The sequence below is a fragment of the Palaemon carinicauda genome, chromosome 43 (genome assembly GCF_036898095.1).
Source record: "Palaemon carinicauda isolate YSFRI2023 chromosome 43, ASM3689809v2, whole genome shotgun sequence".
NCBI lineage: Eukaryota > Metazoa > Arthropoda > Malacostraca > Decapoda > Palaemonidae > Palaemon > Palaemon carinicauda.
Window position 1 is genome coordinate 58,083,589 of NC_090767.1, and position 22,949 is coordinate 58,106,537.

General features: G+C 44.1%; 1 protein-coding gene across 1 annotated transcript in view; it reads left to right on the forward strand.

Moving 5' to 3' along the window:
* The first annotated feature begins 7,021 nt into the window (after positions 1–7,021).
* The window catches only part of LOC137633606 (uncharacterized), a 97,552-nt gene continuing 81,624 nt past the window's right edge, over positions 7,022–22,949 (forward strand). The window contains exon 1 of the mRNA XM_068365871.1: positions 7,022–8,331. Within this exon, the coding sequence (XP_068221972.1) occupies positions 7,081–7,890 (810 nt within the window). The 5' untranslated portion in view covers positions 7,022–7,080 and the 3' untranslated portion in view covers positions 7,891–8,331. The remainder of the gene's footprint in view (positions 8,332–22,949) is intronic.

Sequence of the window (22,949 nt, forward strand, 5' to 3'; positions counted from 1 at the left end):
TGCTGAGTCATCGTGAGCCATTCCCTGGCCCTCCCCGGTCCTAGCTTGGGTGGCGATGGGATTTGGGCGCTGATCATCTGTGTATATGGTCAGTCTCTAGGGCATTGTCACTGACCCTTGCTTGTGCCATTCATGAGTAACCTTTAAACACCGAGAGGAAAATAAGGCTTTTATGATCCTGACATCGTATTAGGCAGCTAAAAATTAGTAAAAGACACCCAAGCTCTCAAAGAGAGCATAGGCCTACTCTCTCTCTCTCTCTCTCTCTCCTCTCTCTCTCTCTCTCTCTCTCATATCCACAGTCCTTATACCCCTGTTGCCAAATGTAAATGTCAAATCCAGTATCAATATTAGTAAGGGAAATAGTGTAGTTAGGAGGAAATTTGGCAACGCTGCTCATCTGTCACTCGAATCCTTCGATTTATGAAACGTCATAAATATTTTTATTTTGTTTATAATGAGTCATTTATTGCTTTTTTTCTTATAATATCTATATAATTTCCCCCGTTTTATTAATATGTAAATTTCCAAATATATGTTCCTAATTCATAGATCTATTAAAGTCTAGAAAAGATCAAAAGATGCAACATTAGGAATCGACTGTGTTCAAGGTGTTAGCCTTGCACAAACACACGCACGCACACACACATTTACAATAATAATTAGGTTACTCCTAGACAATCAGCAATAAAAATAATCATCTTCTCGTGTAATTATGCCAACATTATTCAAATAGAGGAAATTACACAGAAAACAATGACGTAGGCCTATATAGTTTTACGTATCAAATCCATTCAATTTCTCGTGATCGCGAGAAAGACGTTTTGGTGTTCGAATGTCTTTATTTCTAACTTCGACTCTGCATAAATATTTATTATTATGAACGTTTTATCGTTTTAATAATAAAATAGCCATTATTCAAGTAAATCAACTAAGACATAAACAAAAATAAAGCAAAAGTTACTTAAATAAGGTTATGATTTACAGATTTAAAACTAAATTTCAAACGAACGATTGGACTCTGAGACAAGAACTCCTTTGACTCTCTCTCTCTCTCTCTCTCTCTCTCTCTCTCTCTCTACGATGCCTCTCACCCCAGAACCTGAATTGTTGTTGCTACTGTTGTTGTTTTGGTGTTTGATATTCATGATGTTGATAGTACTGTTGTTGTTCTTGATGTTGTTGCTGATTGTTGTTTAAGATGTTGTTGCTACTGTTGTCGTTCTTGATGTTGTTTCTACAGTTGTTCTTGGTACTGTTTTTATATTAGTGTGTGTTGTTTTTTATGTTGTTGCTCTGTGCTGTTGTTGTTCTTGATGTTGTTGCTGCAGTTGTTCTTGATACTGTTTTCGTATTGGTGTGTGTTGCTCTTGATGTTGTTCTGTGCTGTTGTTGTTGATCTTGGTGTTGTTGCTACTGTTGTTGTTCTTTATGTTGTTGCTACTGTTGTAGTTCTTGGAGTTAATGCTAGTGTTTTGGTGTTTGTCATTCAAGATGTTGTTGCTACTGTTGTTGCTACTGTTGTTGTTCCTGGAAATATTGCTCTTAATGTTGTCATTTTTTCCATTGGTGTTGTTTTCTATGTTTTTCCTTCTAATGTTGTTTTTCTTGGTGTGAATAAAACCTTCACTGTTGTTTTTCTTGATATCTTAATTCCTGTTGTTTCAGTGTTGTTTGTCTTTGGGATGTTGTTTCTAATGTTGTTGTTCCTAATGACATTTTCCATTAAAGTTGTAAAACTAATGATGATGAAATTAAGATTAAGATTTCTCTCGTCTGTAATTCAAGGCTGATGGGTTCGAACGTTCAAAGAGATTTGACTTCATCTTCATAGATAATATTTATTCATTACAAATACAACATAAATTAATGCTTGTAATGATTAGATAAAATCATGGAGCTCTTTTGATAAAGTCAGTTATAAATGTACAGCAAATAATATATGTGGAATTACTTATGTTATATTGAAGCCAAAACTGAAGACATACGAACGAACTACAGAGAAAGGCAGCATAACAACAGTAACTTCTACAATAATGAACACCTCTGATTGAGCAGTTGTTGTTTTCGCTCATGTCTATTTGTATATGTTAATGTAAAACGCCAATGTCATCCATCTCCTACAAAACAGATTAATGCATGTTAATGACCGCGATTACCGGTATAATGCAATGTGTAACTGCATTAGTATTCTTCAGTGGATTACGTGTTTACCAGTTCCTTCCTCGTTGTGGTGGCCGATGTGGTAACGTCCCTGACTGGTAAACGCCAGACTGGAATTCGAGTCCCGCTCAAACTCGATAGTTTCTTTGGTCGCTGTAACCTCACCATCCTTGTGAGCTACGAATGTGGGGTTTGGGGGAGATTATAGGTCTAACTGCTGAGACATCAGCAGCCATTTCCTGGACCTCCTTGGTCCTAGCTTGGATGGAGAGGAAGCTTGGGCGCTGATTATATGTATATATGGTCAGTCTCTAGGGCGTTGTCCTTCTTAATAGGGCAATGTCACTGTCCCTTGCCTCTACCTTTCATGATCGGCCTTTAAATCTTTAAACCGATTGGCATTAGTTTAGGATAGAAGAAAATACCTGAAATTGAAGAGATTGGAAAGCTGTGTGAGGATGGGGTTCTGGATAAAAGATGCGTGTGGAATTCGGGATTTTTATTGGATGGAATTAATCAGATAAAAGTTAATATTCTAAAACTTTATACTTACCTTTAATAAAGGATTTTGATAGTAATTGTTATGGTCTTTGCGAAAAGCTTGATTATAAAATTGTAGATTATTAATTTAACGGTTATTAAAGGTGTACTTATCCTAACTCGAACGAATGCTCGAAGTGATTTGACTTCGTCTTCATTTGTTAAATTTATATGAAACAATTGGAACATTAAGTGAGGCTAGCAATTCTTAATGATTATAGATAAGGTGTTTTGTTGAGTTTAAGCATATATGTACCGGGAACAACTGGTATTATAAATACTTGTCCAAATGAAGTCAAACTTGAACACATAACGAACGCAAATACTGAAGAAATGGTTGCAACAACGTGTCCCTCCCTCCCCCTCACCCCTTATTTTAAGGCTGAGATCACCTAAAACGAACGAACGAGATTTGTCAAATCATAAATTGAGTTCCCAAATGGAGTTTATTATATTTTATTATAAACTAAATGATAAACTTCTAGGTCATACACGACATTAATAATGAATTTCTTTTCTAAAATGTATTTTTATCTTCAAGTAAATGTAAAGCAGGTGATACAGCATAAGAATGTGCTCAAGCCTAGTTGTTTCTTGTGGTGTCTGCAACCTCACCATCCTTGTGAGGTAAGGATATGGTGTCTGGTGGAGCCTGTTGTTTTACCTGCTGACTCATCAGCAGCCATTGCCTGGTCTTCCCTGGGCCATTGATCATATCCCTAACCTCAGAGCCCCAACACATACCCACCCTGCCCATAATCACACACTACCCAATCCTACATTACCTCCACCCACTTTAACCCCACCCAAGCCCCAAGACCTGTGCCACCCTACCCCTTCCCACCCCAGCCTAACCCCAACCCTCCCCCATTCCCCTGGCCTAACCCCAACCCTCCCCCAGCCAAACCCATTCCCACCCTACCCTAACCCCCAAGCCAACCCATTCCCACCCTACCCTAACCCCCACCCATTCCCACCCTACCCTACCCCCCCCCCCCCACCCATTCCCACCCTACCCTACCCCCCCACCCATTCCCACCCTACCCTAACCCCCAACCCTTCCCCACCCTGTCCCATCCCTCCCCCAGCCCCCAAAGCCCCAATCCCCTCCTCCCCTTTCCCTTCCCCTTGTTACCCCACCCTCCCTTCCCCCTCTACTGAGTGCCAACTGGTTGGCTCCTCCTATTTATACCTTCCACCCATTTCGAATCAACCAATCACAGAACTCCATTTCAATTCAGCCAATCACAGCTCGTCCTCGTCGAAACTTGTTGCCAAATGTATAATAATCTTAGACACAGAACGAGGGATGAAGTTGCCACACCTAGACCTACATGCCTTATCTGGCCTTGACTGCGACCAACTACAGTTCACTAACTGGCAGATACATAATTATTTTCTCAGGTCAAGAGAAATCTTACAAATTTATGTTAATTTTGTTCAAATATTAGAGAAAATTTACAAAAAAACAATGGCGTAGGTCTAGTTTTACAAATGAAATTCTTAATTTACAATATTCGCTAAATAAATCTTTATCGTGTTCGAATGTCTAATTATATGACTTCGACTTCTCATAATTAGTTATCAAATTGAACTTTTTAGGCTTATTATAAGCACTCATAGGCCTACACTAAAAGCCTAAATTTTGTTATTTAAAGTTGGGATTTATATCATTTTATTTATATAACGGCTATTAGATATAATGCAAACGAAGTCGACGTCAAGAAAAATCGAACATTTCTAAGACGAGAAATCTTGTGAAAGTTGTTCGTATTTGATTCTCTCTCTCTCTCTCTCTCTCTCTCTCTCTCTCTCTCTCTCTCTCTCACTAAACTTTTGGACGAATAAGTTAAAAATTTTATTTATTATTAATAATTTTCATTTGGAGGAAATAAGAAAGGTGAAGAGTTTCGCCTCAGATGAGAGAGAGAGAGAGAGAGAGAGAGAGAGAGAGAGAGAGAGAGAGTTTATTAAAGACGATCTTAAGATAAAAACAAAAGAAACTAAAAGAAAGATAAAGACTTAAATCTCTTTTGATTATCAGAGGAGCCGTTGCATTGACCCTGATATGCACCAGAAATACGTCGCACAAGGGACCCCTACTTTTAAGGAAATTGTCCCAAAATAAGGAATTTCTAGTGAATCTTGGGAAAAATCTTGTAGTTCAGATTGTTCTAATTATCTGTTGTAATCTAAATTCTAACGTTTTTGGTTGAAAAGAATACTATTTATGAAAGAAAATACAAAATATAGTGTATTTTAGGAAGATGCCGATGTATATATAGCGCTTATTTTAATTCGTATTAACGAATAAAATGGGGAAATTTGCTCATATTTGGGAAAAATTTTGAGTCTAGGGATTTTCGTTGAGCAAGGTGCTTTGGCCAGCTAAGCCAAGGCCAGTGTTGCCAGATATAGAGATTTATCCCTAGATGAGTAAATCCTTAGCATATATATGTTGCAATTAGTTTGGTTACACTCATATGAAGTGAGTCATTTATATAAAAATAAAGTTACAAGATCACAAGAAAATATATATGTGGAAATGGGAATTTTTGGGTTGTTTTGGGGATTTTTCATCATGAGTTTGGGGATTTTTAGACTAACTCATTTGGCACCACTGTGCCAATGTAAACAAACGATATATACAACAAGAGTAGAGGAAATTGTAAGAGATAGACAAATAGACAGAATAGAAGGAATGGATCTGATAATAAAAGAGGCTGCAGAAGAAAAATTGGCAAGAGTATATAAAAGGAAAGTTCTTGATGAAGAAAAGGTACATGAGCAACCCTGGATGAACGATGAAATAAGAAAAGGCATAAAGGAAAGGAAGGATTTAAACAGAAAGAAAAGAAATGAATCCAACATTGAAGTAAAAAATGTATTAGAAGAGAGATATGATCAAAAGAAGAGGGAAGTGCAAGAAATGATAAAGAAGGAAATTACTAGATTTGAAAAAAAAGGTAACAGAAGAAATAAAAATGGATAAAAATAAAAAACTCTGGGAGAATATTGATAGAATAAGGAACAGACAGAAAGCGCATGGCAAAGTTATACAACTTTATGGAGAACAAGGAAATAAGCTAAATAAGGAAGAAACAAAATAGGAATTAATCAAGTACTGGAAAACTAAATATTGTAAACATGAAAATAAAATAGACTCAGTTTGGAATGAAGAAAAACAGATAGAATATGAAAATGAAATAGCACATCAGGAAGATACAACAAGAATAGATGAATATAATATCCCGGACATACTTAGGGAACACTATGACCTTGTAATGGTAACAAAAGGGAAAATAAAACCAATGAAAAATCCAAAAATCACAGCAGAAAAAGTAAAGAATTGCCTGGGAAAATTAAAGGCAAAAAAAGCGGCAGGACCAGATGGCCTAAAACCCGAACTATATAAGGCACTAGGAAAAAGCAAAATATGTCTTGAAACCTTACAGAAATGTTATCAAAATGAGTTGGACGAAAAAGAAAAACCAAATATGTGGAAGAAGTCAAGAACAAAGATGATTGAAAAGAAAAGAAGGCCAATGGCAAAAGACTTAAGACCCATAGCTCTATTAAATATTTCTTATAAAATATTCATGATGATGGTGAAAGAGGAAATAGAAAACCACATAAGAATGAATGAAGAAGACAATGAATGTCAAGCAGGATTTACAGGTGGAGGCAGGATAGAGGACAATATCTTTATATTACAGTATTGTGTGGAAGAGAGCTATAGTAACAAGAAACCTCTAATAGTAACTGCGATAGATTTTAGTAAAGTATTTGACTCTGTAAAAAGGGAGGTATTAATAGAAGTTTTAAAAGAATATAAAATTAACACCAAAATCATAAGTGCAATTGCAAATATTTATCGAAGGAGATACTACGGGCATTGACTTAGGAGAAGGTATAGAACAAGAAATGGAAGTTACAAGTGGAATTAAACAAGGTTGCACAGGATCAACTTCACTTTTTAAACTGATTACGTATATTGTCATGAAGAAAATAGAAGAGGAAGGAAACGGTTTCAGAAATCAGTTAATAAAGATAGAATCATTATTTTTTGCAGATGATGCCTTAATAATTGCACAGGATATACATAATGCTAAGCGTAACATTCAGATATTAGTAGAAACTAGTAAAAAATGTGGGTTGGAAATTAATAAAGAAAAGAGTAATATTATGATTTACAATAGGAAAGAAAAGCCAGATAACATAGAGGGAATCAAGGTAGTAGAAAGTTTGACATACTTAGGAATAAAGCTAGACAATAGTAGGAATATATTTAAAACTCAGAAAGGGGTAATGATAGAAAAGGCACAAAAATTAGCTAATCTAACATATTCAGTTATAGAGAAAAGTTGCAATAAAGTGATGATAGGAAAAACGTTCTGGAAAAGTATTGCTTTACCATCTATTTTGTATGGAACAAATGTTATAAATCTAACAGAAACTGAAATAGAGAAACTACAAAGAATAGAGAATGGGGTATATAGGAAGATTTTAGGTGCCACTAAAAGCACAGCTAATACTGCTCTAAGAGGGGAGATAGGTGCATCTTCTATGAAAGCAAGGGTGATGGATGGGAAGCTGCAGTACTTAAATCGTACCCTGAATGGAAAGAAGGAAATACTGAAAATAATTATCCAGGATATTCAAGAAAAGGAAGGAAGATGGTGGAAACAACCTGCAAAGTATTTGGAAGAATTAAGTTTAGGTATAAGACAAATAAGAAGAATGAACAAGGCAGAAATAAAAACGGAAACCAGAAAGTGGGATACTGAAAAGTGGAAAGAAGAAATAGAAAGTAAAGTGAGCTTAGAAATATATAGAACGTGGAAGAAAGAAATCAAAGAAGAGTTAATTTATGACAATACATTTGCTTCAGTGATATCTTTTAGAGCAAGAACTAATACGTTAAAACTAAATATTGTAAATAGACACAATGGAGGGAATGTAAACTGTAATTTTTGTGAAAATGAGGAGGAAGATTTGATACATTTTTTGTTATTTTGCCAGGAATATAGAAAAGAAAGGAATGAAGTAATTGAGCTACAACAACCATACGAGGAAGACCCAAAGAAAATAGTAGGATTATTTTTATTTAGTGAAACAAATATAGAAAAGAAAAAAGAAGTATTGAACATAATGTGGAAGAAAAGACAAAACAGTACAAGAAGATAAGCGTTAGAGGCGCCGTTGTAAAGGCTATGCCTCACCCCACAACCTGAACACCTGAACCTGTAAACAAACAGTAAAGTGTAAACACAGTTACAAATCGAACCGTGAATGTCGTATACTTCTGTATAAATTGACTCGTGTCTCTGCTAATACACAATTGTATATTGTTAGACATTTTTAGTTAAAAAGAATACATTGTGATCTACGTTTTGCAACTGTAGGTATTAATCCCAGGTCTTTTGTGTACCGGAAATAAGACAGAAAGGAAAGGTGACGTGGATAAGGGCGTGTTGGCAATTTGATTTTCCTTACGAGATATTTTTTACCTTGGTCTTATATACGCTATTATGGCGTCAGTTTCAAGATTTAAGAAATATATTTAGGTTTACATTGCCAGGAAGGAAGCTGGTTAGGAAGCAACCTCAGGATTGAGACATTCTTAGGGTAATAGGATACGGCAGTCTAATGGTGGTCCAGAGGGGTTCATATGACCCCCTGGTAGGTAAGAAGGTAAGGGTATGGGTCCTATGTTAGGTTATGGGGGAAGATCTTAAGGTTAAATGACTTAAATGAGGTAAATATGGCTTCCTCCCAGTTATTTGAATTAAAACAGTTCAAAGAAATCCACAAATATATCAGAAATACATCATATTTTCTTCATTAGGAATATTGTGCTACAGTAAATATTTACCCACCTTTTAATTACTGACCTGGTCTGTGACAACTACAAAGGCATCAAATAAGACTTATGTAGTAACTTTGTATTGTATATGAAGGCTAACGTTAAGATTTTAATTATCTTGAAGACTAAAAGGAAAAAGATTTATTTGACAAGCAAATTCTCAGAACATTTTATGCAAAGGAAGACCGCAATTTTAAAGAGAAATTTGGAACTGCTAAAAAACCCTTCAGAGCCTTTGTATATCAGCGGCCAGTTCCTCCTGCTTCCATAAAAAATGGACAGCAACTAACCTAAACTTTCCCTTCTAACCTAACCTACTTATTTAACTGGGATATAATGCCCCCCCCTCAGACTGCCGTATTCTAAGTCAGCCGCTATCATACATACACCGCAACCCTTTTAATATTTGATGATCATTTTAGGATTTAGGCCTCTATAATCACATGTTAAAGAAAGAATTCAATTTGTGTCTAGGGGTTAGAGTTGTATATAAAGGATGTGATGTCACATAAAATTGACCGGAGAATTATTGGGTCCTTTGGTTGGCCAGACAGTAATGTATTGGATCCCTCTCTGGTTATGGCTCATTTTTCCCTTGCCTACACCTGACAACGCAGATTAATTAACAATTCTTCTTCCCTCAAAGGGTTAACTACTGCACTTTAATTGTTCAGTGGCTACTTTCCTCTTGGTGAGGGTAGGAGAGATTCTTTAGCTATGGTAAGCAGCTCTTCTAGGAGAAGGACGCTCCAAATTCAAACCATTGTTCTATGGCGAAGGAATTGGCAATTGCGCAGTGTTGATCGCCCGCACCCGTCTACTTTGACTAAGTATTGGTTATGTTGTTTTGTTTCCACGACGATACCTGTTCTGCCCCATCGCCCCCTGGCATTGTTTGCCTGATTCTGCAGCAGGACCCGGTCTCCTGGTTTCAGAGGCGGCAGCTGCCGGATGTTGGGCGTCAGTTTGTCTACCTGCTTGGCGAATCAGTAGCGCAGGGCTTCCTCTTGGCATTCCCATGTGTCCTGCCATATTGGGTGGACTGCTGGATTAGAAAAGACCTGCGTCCCAGGCGCCACAGGTAGGAGATCCTTGAGGTTTTTTCCGAATATGATCTGGAATGGTGACATGCTGGTTTCCTAGTCTGGTGTGTTCCTGTATTGGAGTAGGCCTGCTGCTACAGCTTCAGTATCTAGGCTGCTGTACGTATCGGTTTGTGATGTCAGGAGGCGTTTCATGGACTTGACTGCTGCCTCCGCCTGCTCATTTGACTGGGGGAGGTACGCAAATGAGAGACGGTGTCTGACTCCCCAGCGCTGCAGTAGGCTCTGGGTCTCCTTTGCAGAGAATTCAGGTCCCCTGTCGTTGCTTAGTTCCTGAGGCAATCCGAAGGTAGAAAAGTATGGCAGGATAGCTTTGCTGAAACCCCTGGCCCCTGCACCCGATGTCACAATGTAGGGCCAACCGCTGAATCTGTCGACGATGACTAGGTAGCCAGTGCCTTTCATTTCGAAGAAATCCGCTGCAATGGCCTGAAATGGGTTGGGTTGGGATGCTCGGTTGTGTCGGTGGCATGTGTGGTTGTGAGGGTGACATCCCCCAACATGCTTGGCAACTGTTCCTTGCATTTTCGATGTTCTTGGTGAGTCCTGGCCAAAACACAGAACCCTGAGCTCTGTTTCGCATTTTGTTGGTTCCTTGGTGGGTCGCGTGTAGGGCTCTCAATATCTCACCCCGTAGTGCCGAGGGTATCAGGACTCTTTTATCCATCATGAAGACGCTATCCACTGTCGACAGCCTGTCCCGGTACTGCCAATCGGGTTGTAGTTCTTCAGTTAGTTCGTCCCTTGTAGATGGAAACCAGTTTTCAATGAATGGTATCAGACTTTGCAGGCAGGGGTCCACAGCAGTGCTTCCTTTGACTCTTTCCCATGTCACAGCTCCGATTGAGTCCGTTGTCAACCGTACCACTGCTATCACAGCAGCTTCCATGTCGTCTAGGTGGTTGGGTGTCAAGTGAATGGCATTTAAAGCCATTATCACCTCCGATGTGTTTGGCTGTGTGTTGGGTGAAGGGTTCCTTGATGCGGCGTCTGCTGCGGGTATGTCTTTTCCTGGCACGTGAATGATTTGCTATCTCCACCTTAGTGTTTGCTGCTTGAGTCGGAAGAGCCTTGGGTTCATGATGGTGTCTAGTTCTTTGTCCCCTAGAATTTTCACGAGTGGCTTGTGGTCCGTTGCTATATTCAAGTCTTTGCACCCCATGGTGAAGAATCGGCTGTCCTCGAGTGCCCATTCTATAGCCAGGGCTTCCCCCTCAATTGGTGCATACCGCTTTTCTGCGTCCTTGAGAAATCGCGATCCTGCTAGGGTGGTCTTCCAGCCGTCTGGTGTGAGGGCCTTGCATGTACAGTGTTTCTCACGCAGCCAATACCCGATTCTGACTTTTGACCAATCTGGGTTAAGGCATGTTGGCTTCTCTGGGTTGAAGATCTCGACCCCCTTCTGGATTTTGCGTATAATTGCTGCCTTCGACCTATCGATTGCGTTCTCGAGTTCTGGGCCCCACTGGAAGCGTACCTTTGGGCTGAGTAGGGGCCTGAACGGTTCCATTAATTCAGTTGCTCTGCCATAGTGTGATACCTGGTGTACTAGTCCGAACCATGCCCGAATGTCTGTGATGTTCTTTGGTCTTGGGAACGTTGCAATTGCATTCAGGTATTTTGGTAAGTGTTTTCCATCCGTTTCTCCAACCTGGAATCCTGCAAAGTCCACCTCTGTAGATGAGAATTGGAACTTGGCTGGGTTGAGAATGACGCTGTTCCTTCTGAGTTCCAAGTATTTTCAATATTAAACTTACCCGATAATCATGTAGCTGTCAACTCCGTTGCCCGACAGAATTCTATGGAGGGATACGCCAGCTATCACAATACTAGAAGGGGGTGTACTTACCAGCGCCACCTGTGGCCAGGTACTCAAGTACTTCTTGTTGACACCTCCTCAATTATTCCTCTGTCGTGCTTCCGGCAAGACGTTCTGGGATATGCTTATGATCTTCGAGTTTGTTCACGGCTAATTGGTGAAGTATTCTCTCAGATTTCGGCTGTCGCTTTACTGGAAACCTTCTTATATTAGCTAGATAGCTTTTATATAGTCCTGATATACGGTTAACGATCTTTTGCTTGATTTTGGAAACCCCTTTGGCTAACTCTTTGGATTCAAGATGTCTGACATTTCGCAAGCCCCCTCCCATAGACGATGTAGGTCTTGCAATAGGCGTATTCCGAAGGCCTCGGTAGATCCTCACACCGCTTGTTCTGACTGTAGGGACAGACCCTGTCAGTTAGAAAATCGATGTGAGGAATGCGCCGGACTTTCGGAACTGGAATTTGTCCGTCTTTTAAAATATTCAACTAAGTTAGAGAGAGGTAGAGTTAGGAGGAGTTCTTCTCACTCTTCACTGTTTTCCTCACCTCATGATCCCCTACCTTTTCCTACCCCTGTAGTGGCTACCCCCGAACCTACTGTTTGCCCTCCGCCTGATATGTCTGTTGTTTTGCGTGCTATTCAGGCCTTAGGCGATAAAGTAGAGTCAGTGGTAAGTGACCATAAGTCTCTGATGGCCGAAGTTAAGGAACTTAAGGTCAAGAGTGCAGTGGGTGGAATTAGTGCCAGTGCTGTGACGAGTGCTAGTGTCAATGCAGTGCCAAGTGCTAGTGTCAGTGCCAGTGTGGTGCGTGAGGATACTTCTGTGCGAGCCAGTCGTCCTCCCAGTCCGGGACCTCTTGCAAGCTCCCAAGCCCAGGGGAGAAGCAATGTCGAAGGGCATAAGGGTTCGGCAGGCCTTGTTAGGCGCACAGAAGTATCCTCGGTGGTTGCGGGCGTGTCTTCCAAAGACCGTCACTCCCACCTGCAGACGATTGAGCCCGTCTTTTTCTCGTCCGCTGATCATCTGTCAGGGAAGAAACGTTGGTCTCAGGTCTCGAGACCACTTAAACGCAGAGTCCAGTCCGCGAGTGCTCAGCCAGGTTGCAGTCATTGGCTCAGCTCTGACTCGCCGCAGTCATCTGTCGACTGCACTCCGCCCAAGAGGAGTAAGGTTCTGCCACAACAGAGCTCGACTGTTAAGGCTTTACCTCAGCCTACTGTAGTTTCTGCCGACCCTAAGTGGACTCTACTACAGTCCATGCAAGCACAGCTTTCGGACTTGATGCGTGAGTGTTGCGCCGATAGTGTTGCGCCTCCGCCTCCGCCTACACTCCCTCCGCCTGCGTTCGCTCCGCCTACGCTCGCTCCGCCTGCGCTTGCTCCGCCTGATCGCAGTACCACCTGCCAGGCGTACGATGTTGAGCCACAGTCTGAGTTTGCTGTTCCCAGTGGTGTTCAGCCTCCGCCTTCTTTAAGGCAACCTTTGCTATGGGATCAGGAGGATTATACCTCTCTTCCTCCGCCTCCCCTTGCTGCTCCACCAGTGGTGCAACTCTCGGCTGAGGTACAACAACCTCTCCCGTGCATGAGTCAGTCTCCTCAGCTCTCGCTGCAGCGAGCTCAACCATCCACAAGGCAAGCTCCACTACACCTTGGCCTTGCGCCTCAGGAGCCTCAGCTTGCGAGACATTTACCTTGTTCTGCGCAGCCTCAACCTCATCACGCTCCGCTCACACCACAGGAACAGGAACTTGCTACTCCGCTTCCACCAACCGCTCAGCAAGCGCAACTCTTGGGTTCAACCTCTCATGCTAGGAGTCAGCCTCCTCCACCCATGCGCCTTCCTTCTGCTTTGTCTGTTATTCAGCCTTTGCAGTCTGAGCCTCAGGTTCTCCCTCAACAGTTACTTGAAGAGGAAACCACTAATATTGTTCCTACTCGTTCTGACTCTGCTGTTCAGCATTCTTGTCCAATATCTTCGCTACACTCTGGTGATGAGGCGTCTGATGATGAGGAGGCACACCTGGATCCCTCGTCAGACGTGGATGAATCCAAGCCTTCTCCGCAGTCTATTGACTTTCGTAAGGTCTTGGCTCTGCTTAGGGAGGTTTACCCAGACCACTTTGTCTCTGCTATTCCCCGCTCTCCGCCATCTGAGTTTTCGCTGGGCGTACAACAAGCTAAGTCCTCCTATACTAAGCTAGTCCTAGCAAGGTCCTCTAAGAGAGCATTAAGGATCTTAGGGGAGTGGCTGCAGACTAAGCAACACCTTGGCAAAACTTCTTTCATGTTCCCGCCGACTAAGCTCACTTCGAAAGCGAGCGTTTGGTATGCCACAGGAGAAGCACCAGGCTTGGGAGTACCTGCCTCTGCCCAGGCTGACTTCTCAAGTCTGGTAGACTCGCCTCGGAGAACTGCAATGAGGCGTTCTAAGGTTTGCTGGACCTTCTCAGACCTGGATCACTTACTGAAAGGACTGTTTAGAGCATTTGAGATGTTCAACTTTCTTGACTGGTGCCTGGGGGCCCTCAGCAAGAAGACCTCTCCTGCGGACAAGGATTCTGCCATGCTATTAATGTCCTGCATGGATAAGGCCATTAGGGATGGATCGGGTGAGCTTGCGTCGATGTTTGTATCAGGGGTTTTGAAGAAAAGGGAACAGCTGTGTACCTTCCTTTCCTCCAGCATTACACCTTGCCAAAGGTCACAACTCCTTTTTGCTCCGCTCTCGAAGTTCCTCTTCCCCGAAGAGCTGGTTAAGGACTTGTCTGCTGCCCTGATACAAAAGGACACACACGATCTTGTAGCCTCATCGGCTCGTAAGTCTAAGGTTGCTACCTCAGTCCCCAAGACTTATCGCTCCCCAGTGGTTGATACCCCTGCTACGAGGTTCATACCGCCCTTTCGTGGTAGAGCCCCCAGCCGAGGAAGCTCCCGTCCAGACTCTTACAGGAGCAAGTCCAGGAAAGGCTCCAGGACATCTAAAGGAAAAAACTGACTCTCCGCATCTCCAGACAGCAGTAGGAGCCAGACTCAAGATCTTCTGGCGAGCCTGGGAGAAGAGAGGTGCAGACGCCCAGTCTGTCAGTTGGCTGAGGAACGGTTACAGGATTCCATTCTGCCTCAAACCACCTCTGACCACATCGCCCATCAACCTCTCTCCCAACTACAAAGAAGAGGACAAGAGGCTAGCATTGCACCAGGAGGTGTCGCTACTTGTGCAGAAGAAGGCAGTGGTTATAGTCCGGGACCATCAATCCCCGGGCTTCTACAACCGTCTCTTTCTTGTGGCCAAGAAGACAGGGGGTTGGAGACCGGTGCTGGACGTCAGCGCGCTCAACGCGTATGTCACCAAGCAGACGTTCACGATGGAGACGACGAAGTCGGTCTTAGCAGCGGTCAGGCAGGAGGACTGGATGGTCTCGTTGGACTTGAAAGATGCCTACTTTCACGTTCCTATTCATCCAGACTCCCAACCTTTCCTGAGATTCGTTTTCGGAAAGGTTGTCTACCAATTCCAAGCCCTGTGTTTTGGCCTAAGCACAGCTCCTATGGTCTTTACTCATCTGATGAGGAATATAGCAAAATTCCTACACTTATCGGACATCAGAGCCTCCCTCTACTTAGACGACTGGCTGTTGAGAGCCTCCACGAGTCGTCGCTGTCTGGAGAATCTCAATTGGACTTTAGACTTAATCAGAGAACTGGGTCTATTAGTCAACATAGAAAAGTCTCAACTCATTCCCTCCCAATCCATTGTGTACCTGGGAATGGAGATTCGGAGTCAGGATTTTCGGGCTTTTCCATCGGCCCCCAGGATAAGCCAAGCCCTAGAGTGCATCATGAGCATGCTGAAGAGGAGCAGTTGCTCGGTGAGACAGTGGATGAGTCTCACAGGGACCCTTTCATCACTGGCCCTGTTCGTCGAGCTAGGGAGACTCCACCTCCGCCCTCTTCAATTCCATCTTGCAGCTCATTGGGACAAGGGTTCGACTCTCGAAGCAGTCTCTATCCCAATCACCCAAGAGATGAAGACCACTCTCCTGTGGTGGAAGCACAACCTCCTTCTCAGGGAGGGTCTATCGTTGGCTATTCAGACCCCCAATCTTCATCTCTTCTCAGATGCATCGGACTCGGGCTGGGGTGCGACCTTGAACGGACGGGAATGCTCGGGAACGTGGAACGAAGAACAGGGATTACTCCACATCAACTGCAAGGAGCTACTAGCAGTTCATTTAGCCCTGTTGAACTTCAAGTCCCTCCTGCTAGGCAAAGTGGTGGAGGTGAACTCAGACAATACCACAGCCTTGGCTTACATCTCCAAGCAAGGAGGGACCCATTCGAGGAGCCTATACGAGATCGCAAGGGACCTCCTCATTTGGTCAAGAGGTCTAAACCTCACTCTGGTCACGAGGTTCATTCAGGGCGATATGAACGTCTCAGCAGATCGCCTAAGCAGAAGGAATCAGGTCATTCCCACGGAATGGACCCTCCACAAGAGTGTGTGCAACAGACTTTGGACCTTGTGGGTTCAACCTACCATAGATCTGTTTGCCACCTCCATAACCAAGAGACTTCCGCTGTACTGTTCCCCTGTTCCAGACCCTGCAGCAGTTCATGTGGATGCTTTTCTACTGAACTGGTCCCATCTCGACCTGTACGCATTCCCACCGTTCAAGATAATAAACAAAGTTCTGCAGAAATTCATCTCGCATGAAGGGACACGGCTGACGCTGGTTGCTCCCCTTTGGCCTGCAAGAGAATGGTTCACAGAGGTACTTCAATGGCTAGTCGACATCCCCAGGACTCTACCTCTAAGAGTGGACCTTCTACGTCAACCTCATGTAGACAGGTTGCACCCAAACCTCCACGCTCTTCGGCTGACTGCCTTCAGACTGTCGAAAGATTCGCTAGAGCTAGAGGCTTTTCGAAGGAGGCAGCCAGTGCGATTGCCAGAGCGAGAAGGGTTTCCACTCGTAGAGTCTACCAGTCTAAGTGGGAGGTCTTCCGAAGCTGGTGTAGAGCCAATTCAATATCCTCTACCAATACCTCTGTGACCCAAATAGCTGACTTCCTTCTACATCTTAGGAATGAGAGATCCCTTTCAGCCCCTACGATTAAAGGGTATAGGAGTATGTTGGCTTCAGTTCTCCGCCACAGAGGTTTGGACCTTTCTTCCAACAAGGACCTTCAAGACATTCTTAAGTCTTTTGAGACGTCTAAAGAGCGTCGTCTATCCACTCCAGGCTGGAACCTAGACGTAGTCTTAAGGTTCCTTATGTCACCTAGGTTCGAACCTCTCCAGTCAGCTTCCTTCAAGGACCTTACCCTCAAGACTCTTTTTCTCGTCTGCCTTGCAACAGCTAAGAGAGTCAGTGAGGTTCATGCCTTCAGCAAGAACATTGGTTTCACGACCGAATCTGCAACATGTTCTTTTCAGCTCGGATTCCTAGCAAAGAACGAACTTCCTTCACGTCCTTGGCCTAGATCGTTTGAAATACCTAGCCTCTCCAACATGGTAGGTAACGAACTAGAGAGAGTTCTTTGCCCTGTCAGAGCTCTCAAATTTTATCTTAAGAGGTCTAAACCTCTTCGAGGACAGTCAGAAGCCTTATGGTGTGCCATCAAGAAACCTTCGAGGCCCATGTCCAAGAATGGGGTTTCATATTATATAAGGCTTCTGATTAGAGAAGCCCACTCTCACTTAAAGGAGGAAGACCTTGCATTGCTGAAGGTAAGGACCCACGAAGTAAGAGCCGTAGCTACTTCGATGGCCTTTAATAAAAACCGTTCTCTGCAGAGCATAATGGATGCAACCTATTGGAGGAGCAAGTCAGTGTTTGCATCATTTTATCTTAAAGATGTCCAGTCTCTTTACGAGAACTGCTACACCCTGGGACCATTCGTAGCAGCGAGTGCAGTAGTAGGTGAGGGCTCAGCCACTACATTCCCTTAATCCCATAACCTTTTTTAACCTTTCTCTTGAATGCTTTTATTGTTGTTTTTATGGTTGTTACGGTAGGCTAAGAAGCCTTCCGCATCCTTTTGATTTGGCGGGTGGTCTATTCATTCTTGAGAAGCGCCTGGGTTAGAGGTTTTGTAGAGGTCCTTTAGTAGGGGTTGCAACCCCATATACTTTGGCACCTTTGGGTTGATTCAGCCTCCAAGAGGAACGCTGCGCTCAGTAAGGAAGACGAACTTAAAAAAGAGGCAGAGTAACGGTTCAATTCGACTTCCTTACCAGGTACTTATTATTTCATTGTTATTTGAGATAACTGTTATATGAAATATGGGATATTTAGCTATCCTTTAATCTTGTACACTGGTTTTCACCCACCCCCCTGGGTGTGAATCAGCTACATGATTATCGGGTAAGTTTAATATTGAAAAATGTTATTTTTATTAGTAAAATAAATTTTTGAATATACTTACCCGATAATCATGATTTAATCGACCCTCCCTTCCTCCCCATAGAGAACCAGTGGACCGAGGAATAATTGAGGAGGTGTCAACAAGAAGTACTTGAGTACCTGGCCACAGGTGGCGCTGGTAAGTACACCCCCTTCTAGTATTGTGATAGCTGGCGTATCCCTCCATAGAATTCTGTCGGGCAACGGAGTTGACAGCTACATGATTATCGGGTAAGTATATTCAAAAATTTATTTTACTAATAAAAATAACATATTTATGACGCGCCACCAGTGTTCCTGTAAGTTTGGGTCCCACAGTAGGGTGTCGTCGACGCATTTTCTCTTTCTTGGGACGTCCGCAAAAATCACATCCTATCGTTGTGTACGCGTCCTGCGATGCGAAAAAGCCCATGGGTGCGCGACGGTAGCGGAATCATCCCTGCTCAGTGAGGAAAGTTGTCTTGTGTCTGTCCTCTTCGCAGATATCAATGAAGTGAAATCCGTTCCATGCGTCATTGACCGTTTTGTATACACTAGGAGGTACTGCTCTGGCTTGCTTTATGGGTGGGATGGTGTGATGTGTTTCTCGAACGCAACGTCGATTTAGGGGCTGTAAGTCCACAGTGGGGCGTGGTGTGCCATGTGGTTTTTGTGTGAGAACCATGTTGTGTAGCCAGGTCACTGGTGTGTTGTGTGGTACGGGTTCAATCACACCCAGTGCTACGTCTCTTTCCAGTTGAGCCGCCACTTCTTTTTGCCAGTGTACCGGTATGTTTGGGGGTCTCTTTGTCACCGTTGCTTCTGCCTGAGGTTCGATGATCCATGTCTGCAGGGGTGGTCCAGTCATTGTTGGCAGTGGCTGGTGTGGACACTTGTTGAAGGTTGATGATGCATATCGTTACAGTAGCCACGCTTTCATATTTTGGGTGAACTCTGCTGACGGTTTGAACGGCAGGTTGGCTGGTTGCTGGGGAGGTGGAGTGCGGCAGGGACATCCGCACTCTGCGAGCGAGTTGTTGCTGTGGGACTTCCCTTCGTTTAGGCATACTGCGACCCTGCCTGTGGCACCAATCAGCTGATGTAAAAATTGTTGTCGGCGTCCGTGACATGCACCGTAGCAGTAGTTGTGATGTGCGCTCCTTGCTCATTCTTGTCTGATAGTATGAGGTGTATGGAGCCGAGCACATTGATTTCCTGGTTGTTGGCTGCAAAGATGCGTCTGTTAGCTGGCTTGAGGTGTTGCTGGTATAGACCCATATTCAGGCACGTCTGAGCCCCGGAGTCCGCGACCGCCATAATGGATGAGGATTTGTTTGACATCTTTTTGTTGTAAGCAGCAGGGTTCACTGATATGCGGATGTGTATCATTGGGTGAGGTAAAACTTCGTTTGAGGAGATCATTCCTGACGCGTGTACTTTGTTGTTTTCCGCTTCTGTGTCTTCTTGCGTGCGATAGAATAACGCCCCTGCTTCAGTACCTGCCAATAATTGCCGCGGTTTCCGTTGCCGTTGGACATTTTCCCTCCAGCATACTAGGCACGACTTGAACTCCTTTACTTTGCCTCTCACTTTTCCGAACTTTGGAGTGATGCGTCCGCTTTGGCAACGAAACTGATGTCTTGAGGTGTCTTGTTCGTTGCCCTTTTTCGGTGTGGTTGAGGGGGGGTTGTTCGTTGTCATTTTCGCTTGTTTCCTGTACCCGCTGGCTGATACTGATGGGTTTACACTTAACATGGTCCGGCTAGCTGTTTCCTTGCAGTCGATGAGTGTTACTGTTTCGCTTAGTGTCTTGTTATCGACCTCTGGGGTTCCCAACACATCTCTTTGGATTTCTTTATCTGCGAGGCCATTTACCAGGATCAACTTCACAATCTCCACTGTGTAGTCGCATGTAATTGTGTCTGTGCAGGTGTTGAACTTGCAGGCGCTGGTGACGATCCAATGACACACTTTGGCCACCCTGCGCAACCTTGCCACATATTGCCTTACAGGTTCACCAGGGGCCCGAGTGGTTTGCAGTAGTGTCATCCTCCGTACGCTTAAGGCCACACTCGTTACTGCCAGACGTTTGATTGCCGCTAGTACATCCACCTCGATCTTTGTTGCGATGGCGGGGTCCTCTCTGAATAGGGCGGCTTCAAGTTCTGGTTCACAACATGAGAGCAGGTGAGCTGTTGTCTGGTTAGGTGCCAAAGAAGTTCCATCGCGAAACATTTCCCACCGCCTTGTGAAAGCGGCCCAGTCATCTTCGCTGACGCTTTGTTTCAGTAATGGGTGGATAATTTTGGGGGGTTTCTGGCGTGACGAGTTTTCGTCATGCTTGTTCTTCTGATGTAATTGCATCAGTGCTATGCACGTTTTCATATCATCCGCCTGCTTCACCTCCGTGCACCCAGGAGCCTCACACCTCAATGACGTGGCCATGTCTGTATGTCCTCCGTTCGTGTCTACAATATTTCTTCAAACATGGTCAGTAAGACATTCGTGCATTTGATGACTTTATTTGAGGTACACGCAACGAATGTTTGAAGCTGAAAAAATAAATGTATGTAATTTCACACTTGTAATGGTTATAAAATAAAATGGACTACCATACCTGTGATAGGCCATCCTGTCACATTCATATCTATACATATAAATATGACCTTCCTGTGGCATGCGTGGATATGGGATATTCACTGTCATATGTATTAATCTATGTATGTACACTGTGATGCATGCTTATATTTACGGCCAGACCTGCATAAAATTACCCATTGGGAGAACTGTAAAATATGCCCATGATTGGCCTATCCAAATGTGTGTCTCATCTGGCTGCTATGTAGCCCGCAATATAAATAAAACATAATGCCCCCTCTGGGCTCATAATAATGATGCACCCTCTTATACTATTACTTACAAATAAATCAAGATAATATTCCTAAGATCATTGTAGTATAACAGTTCCGGTAGCTGAGGCTTCCCTCGTGAATCTGTTTATATCCCTGTTTACCTTTTGCTCCCCTAGGTGGCGCACATGCCACTTGCCTGCCAGATTTGACCTGTCCTAACTCATTATTCCACAGGTAGGGCCATAACCTCTGTATCATGGTCTTCCACTGTCTTGGGGTAAAGTTCTCTTGCTTGAGGGTACACTCTGGGACACCATTCTTTTTTATGTGTCTTTCTTTTGTTTTTGTGAAGTTTTTATAGTTTATATATGAAAGATTTATTTTAATGCTGTTACTGGTCTTGAAATATTTTATTTTACGAATCGAACTTACCTAGCAGTTATATATATATATAGCTATAGTCTCTGTCGTCCGGCAGATTTTTCAAAACTCGCGGCAACCGCTGAGTGGTGGCTGTCCGGTTAGGTAGTTAATAACCCTTACAGGGTGGTACTTGGAATCATTCCCGTTTTCTGTTCCTCAGATCCTCTCTGGCGGTTGGACTGACAACATCGTTGCTGGTCCGCCATTGGGTTTTTCGCTCTCTTTCCCTGTGTCGCCTAATCGGACTATTATTGGTGACGTATACTGACCTGTGGATTGGCAATCGCTTTTGTGATTTATTCTTTTGATTGTTCTTTGAATACGATGTCTGATAAGCATTTTCGAGTGTGTGTGAATGAGGAATGTAAGGGAGGTTACCGAAAGCTTCGGTGGACCCTCACACTGCTTGTTTGGGGTGCAGGGGCTTTGAGTGTACCCTGGATAAAAGGTGTAAAGAATGTGAGGTTCTGGATGAAAAGAAATGGTTGGAAATGAAACGCTGTGTGCGTAAATTAGAATTGGATAAAGTCAGGAGGGCTTCTAAATCTAAATCTAAGTCTTTTGACCCCTTAATTACTAATTCTTCTGTAGAAGTTGAACCTTCTCCTGAGGTAGTAGCCCCTGCTCCTTCTACAGGAACGGTGACTACTGTGGATGACCCTCAGTACGCCAGGATGGCGGCTGAGATGAAGGATCCTAAGGACCAGCTTGCAGCCTTGAAGGAAGGTAAGAGTGCAAGTAAAATTAGTGCTTGTGAAAGTGCAGTGGAGGTGGCGACTGATCGAACCTGTCACGCCCCTATGTCTAGACCTCTACCAAGCTCCTGGGACCAAGGGAGAAGGTACGTCGACAGCCGCAAGGGAGTGAGAGGTGCGTATCCTCGGTCAGTCGTCGCCTCAAGCAGTCCTGTTGCTATTTCCCAGACTGCTCATGATCGCCACGGAAAAGGCGTGTTGGAAGTGGTAGTGTCTTCTCCGAGCCCCTCTCCTAGACGCAGATGGCAGTATGAGGCATCAAGGCCGACCAAGAGAGGGTGGATACAGCAAGCTGACCAGACCCGTTCTCGCTCTCCCCTTTCGAGTAGATGGAGTAGCTTGGAACCTATTCCTTCCGACGATGACTGGAACGCCTCTCCAGTGAAAAGGTCTAAACCTAGATCGGACGATTCTCCGCAAGACGCTTGGAGGAAGGAGAGATCTCCTCTTCCTTCAGGTTACGAAGGACTCTCGAGAGAACCTTCTCCTGCTACCAGCGTGACTCGGCAGCCTTCTCCTTCGGTATTGCGAAATCCTTCTTGACTGTCATGCAAGAACAAGCTTTTAGCCTCCCTCCCCCCCCAGTCGGGCAGACGTAAGGACGACAAATTACCAGTGAAAAAATCTAGCAAAGAAACACCTGCAAAGTTTTCTTCAGCTAGTAAGAGGGAGCGGATTTCCTCTCCCTTTCGGGACGACAGACAGCACCGTTCTCGCGGTGAGGGGAGGTTACGTCACTCCTCGGCCGGGGAAACGCGCCGCGTTTCTCCTTCCTCTAGACGAAGACAGGACGCATACGACTCTCGTCGTCAGGACGCCTCCGACTCCCGCTTGCGGCGTCAGGACGCATCCAGCCTGCCTCTCCAGGACGCTTTCATCTCGCGACGTCAGGACGCATCCTCCTCTCGACGCAAGGATGCTTCAAGTGCTCGACGCCTAGACGTAACCAGCGCTCGGCGCCAGGACGCACGCGTTTCCCGATGTCAGGATGCATCCAGTCCTCGCCGGCAGGACGCATCCGGCGATCTGCTTT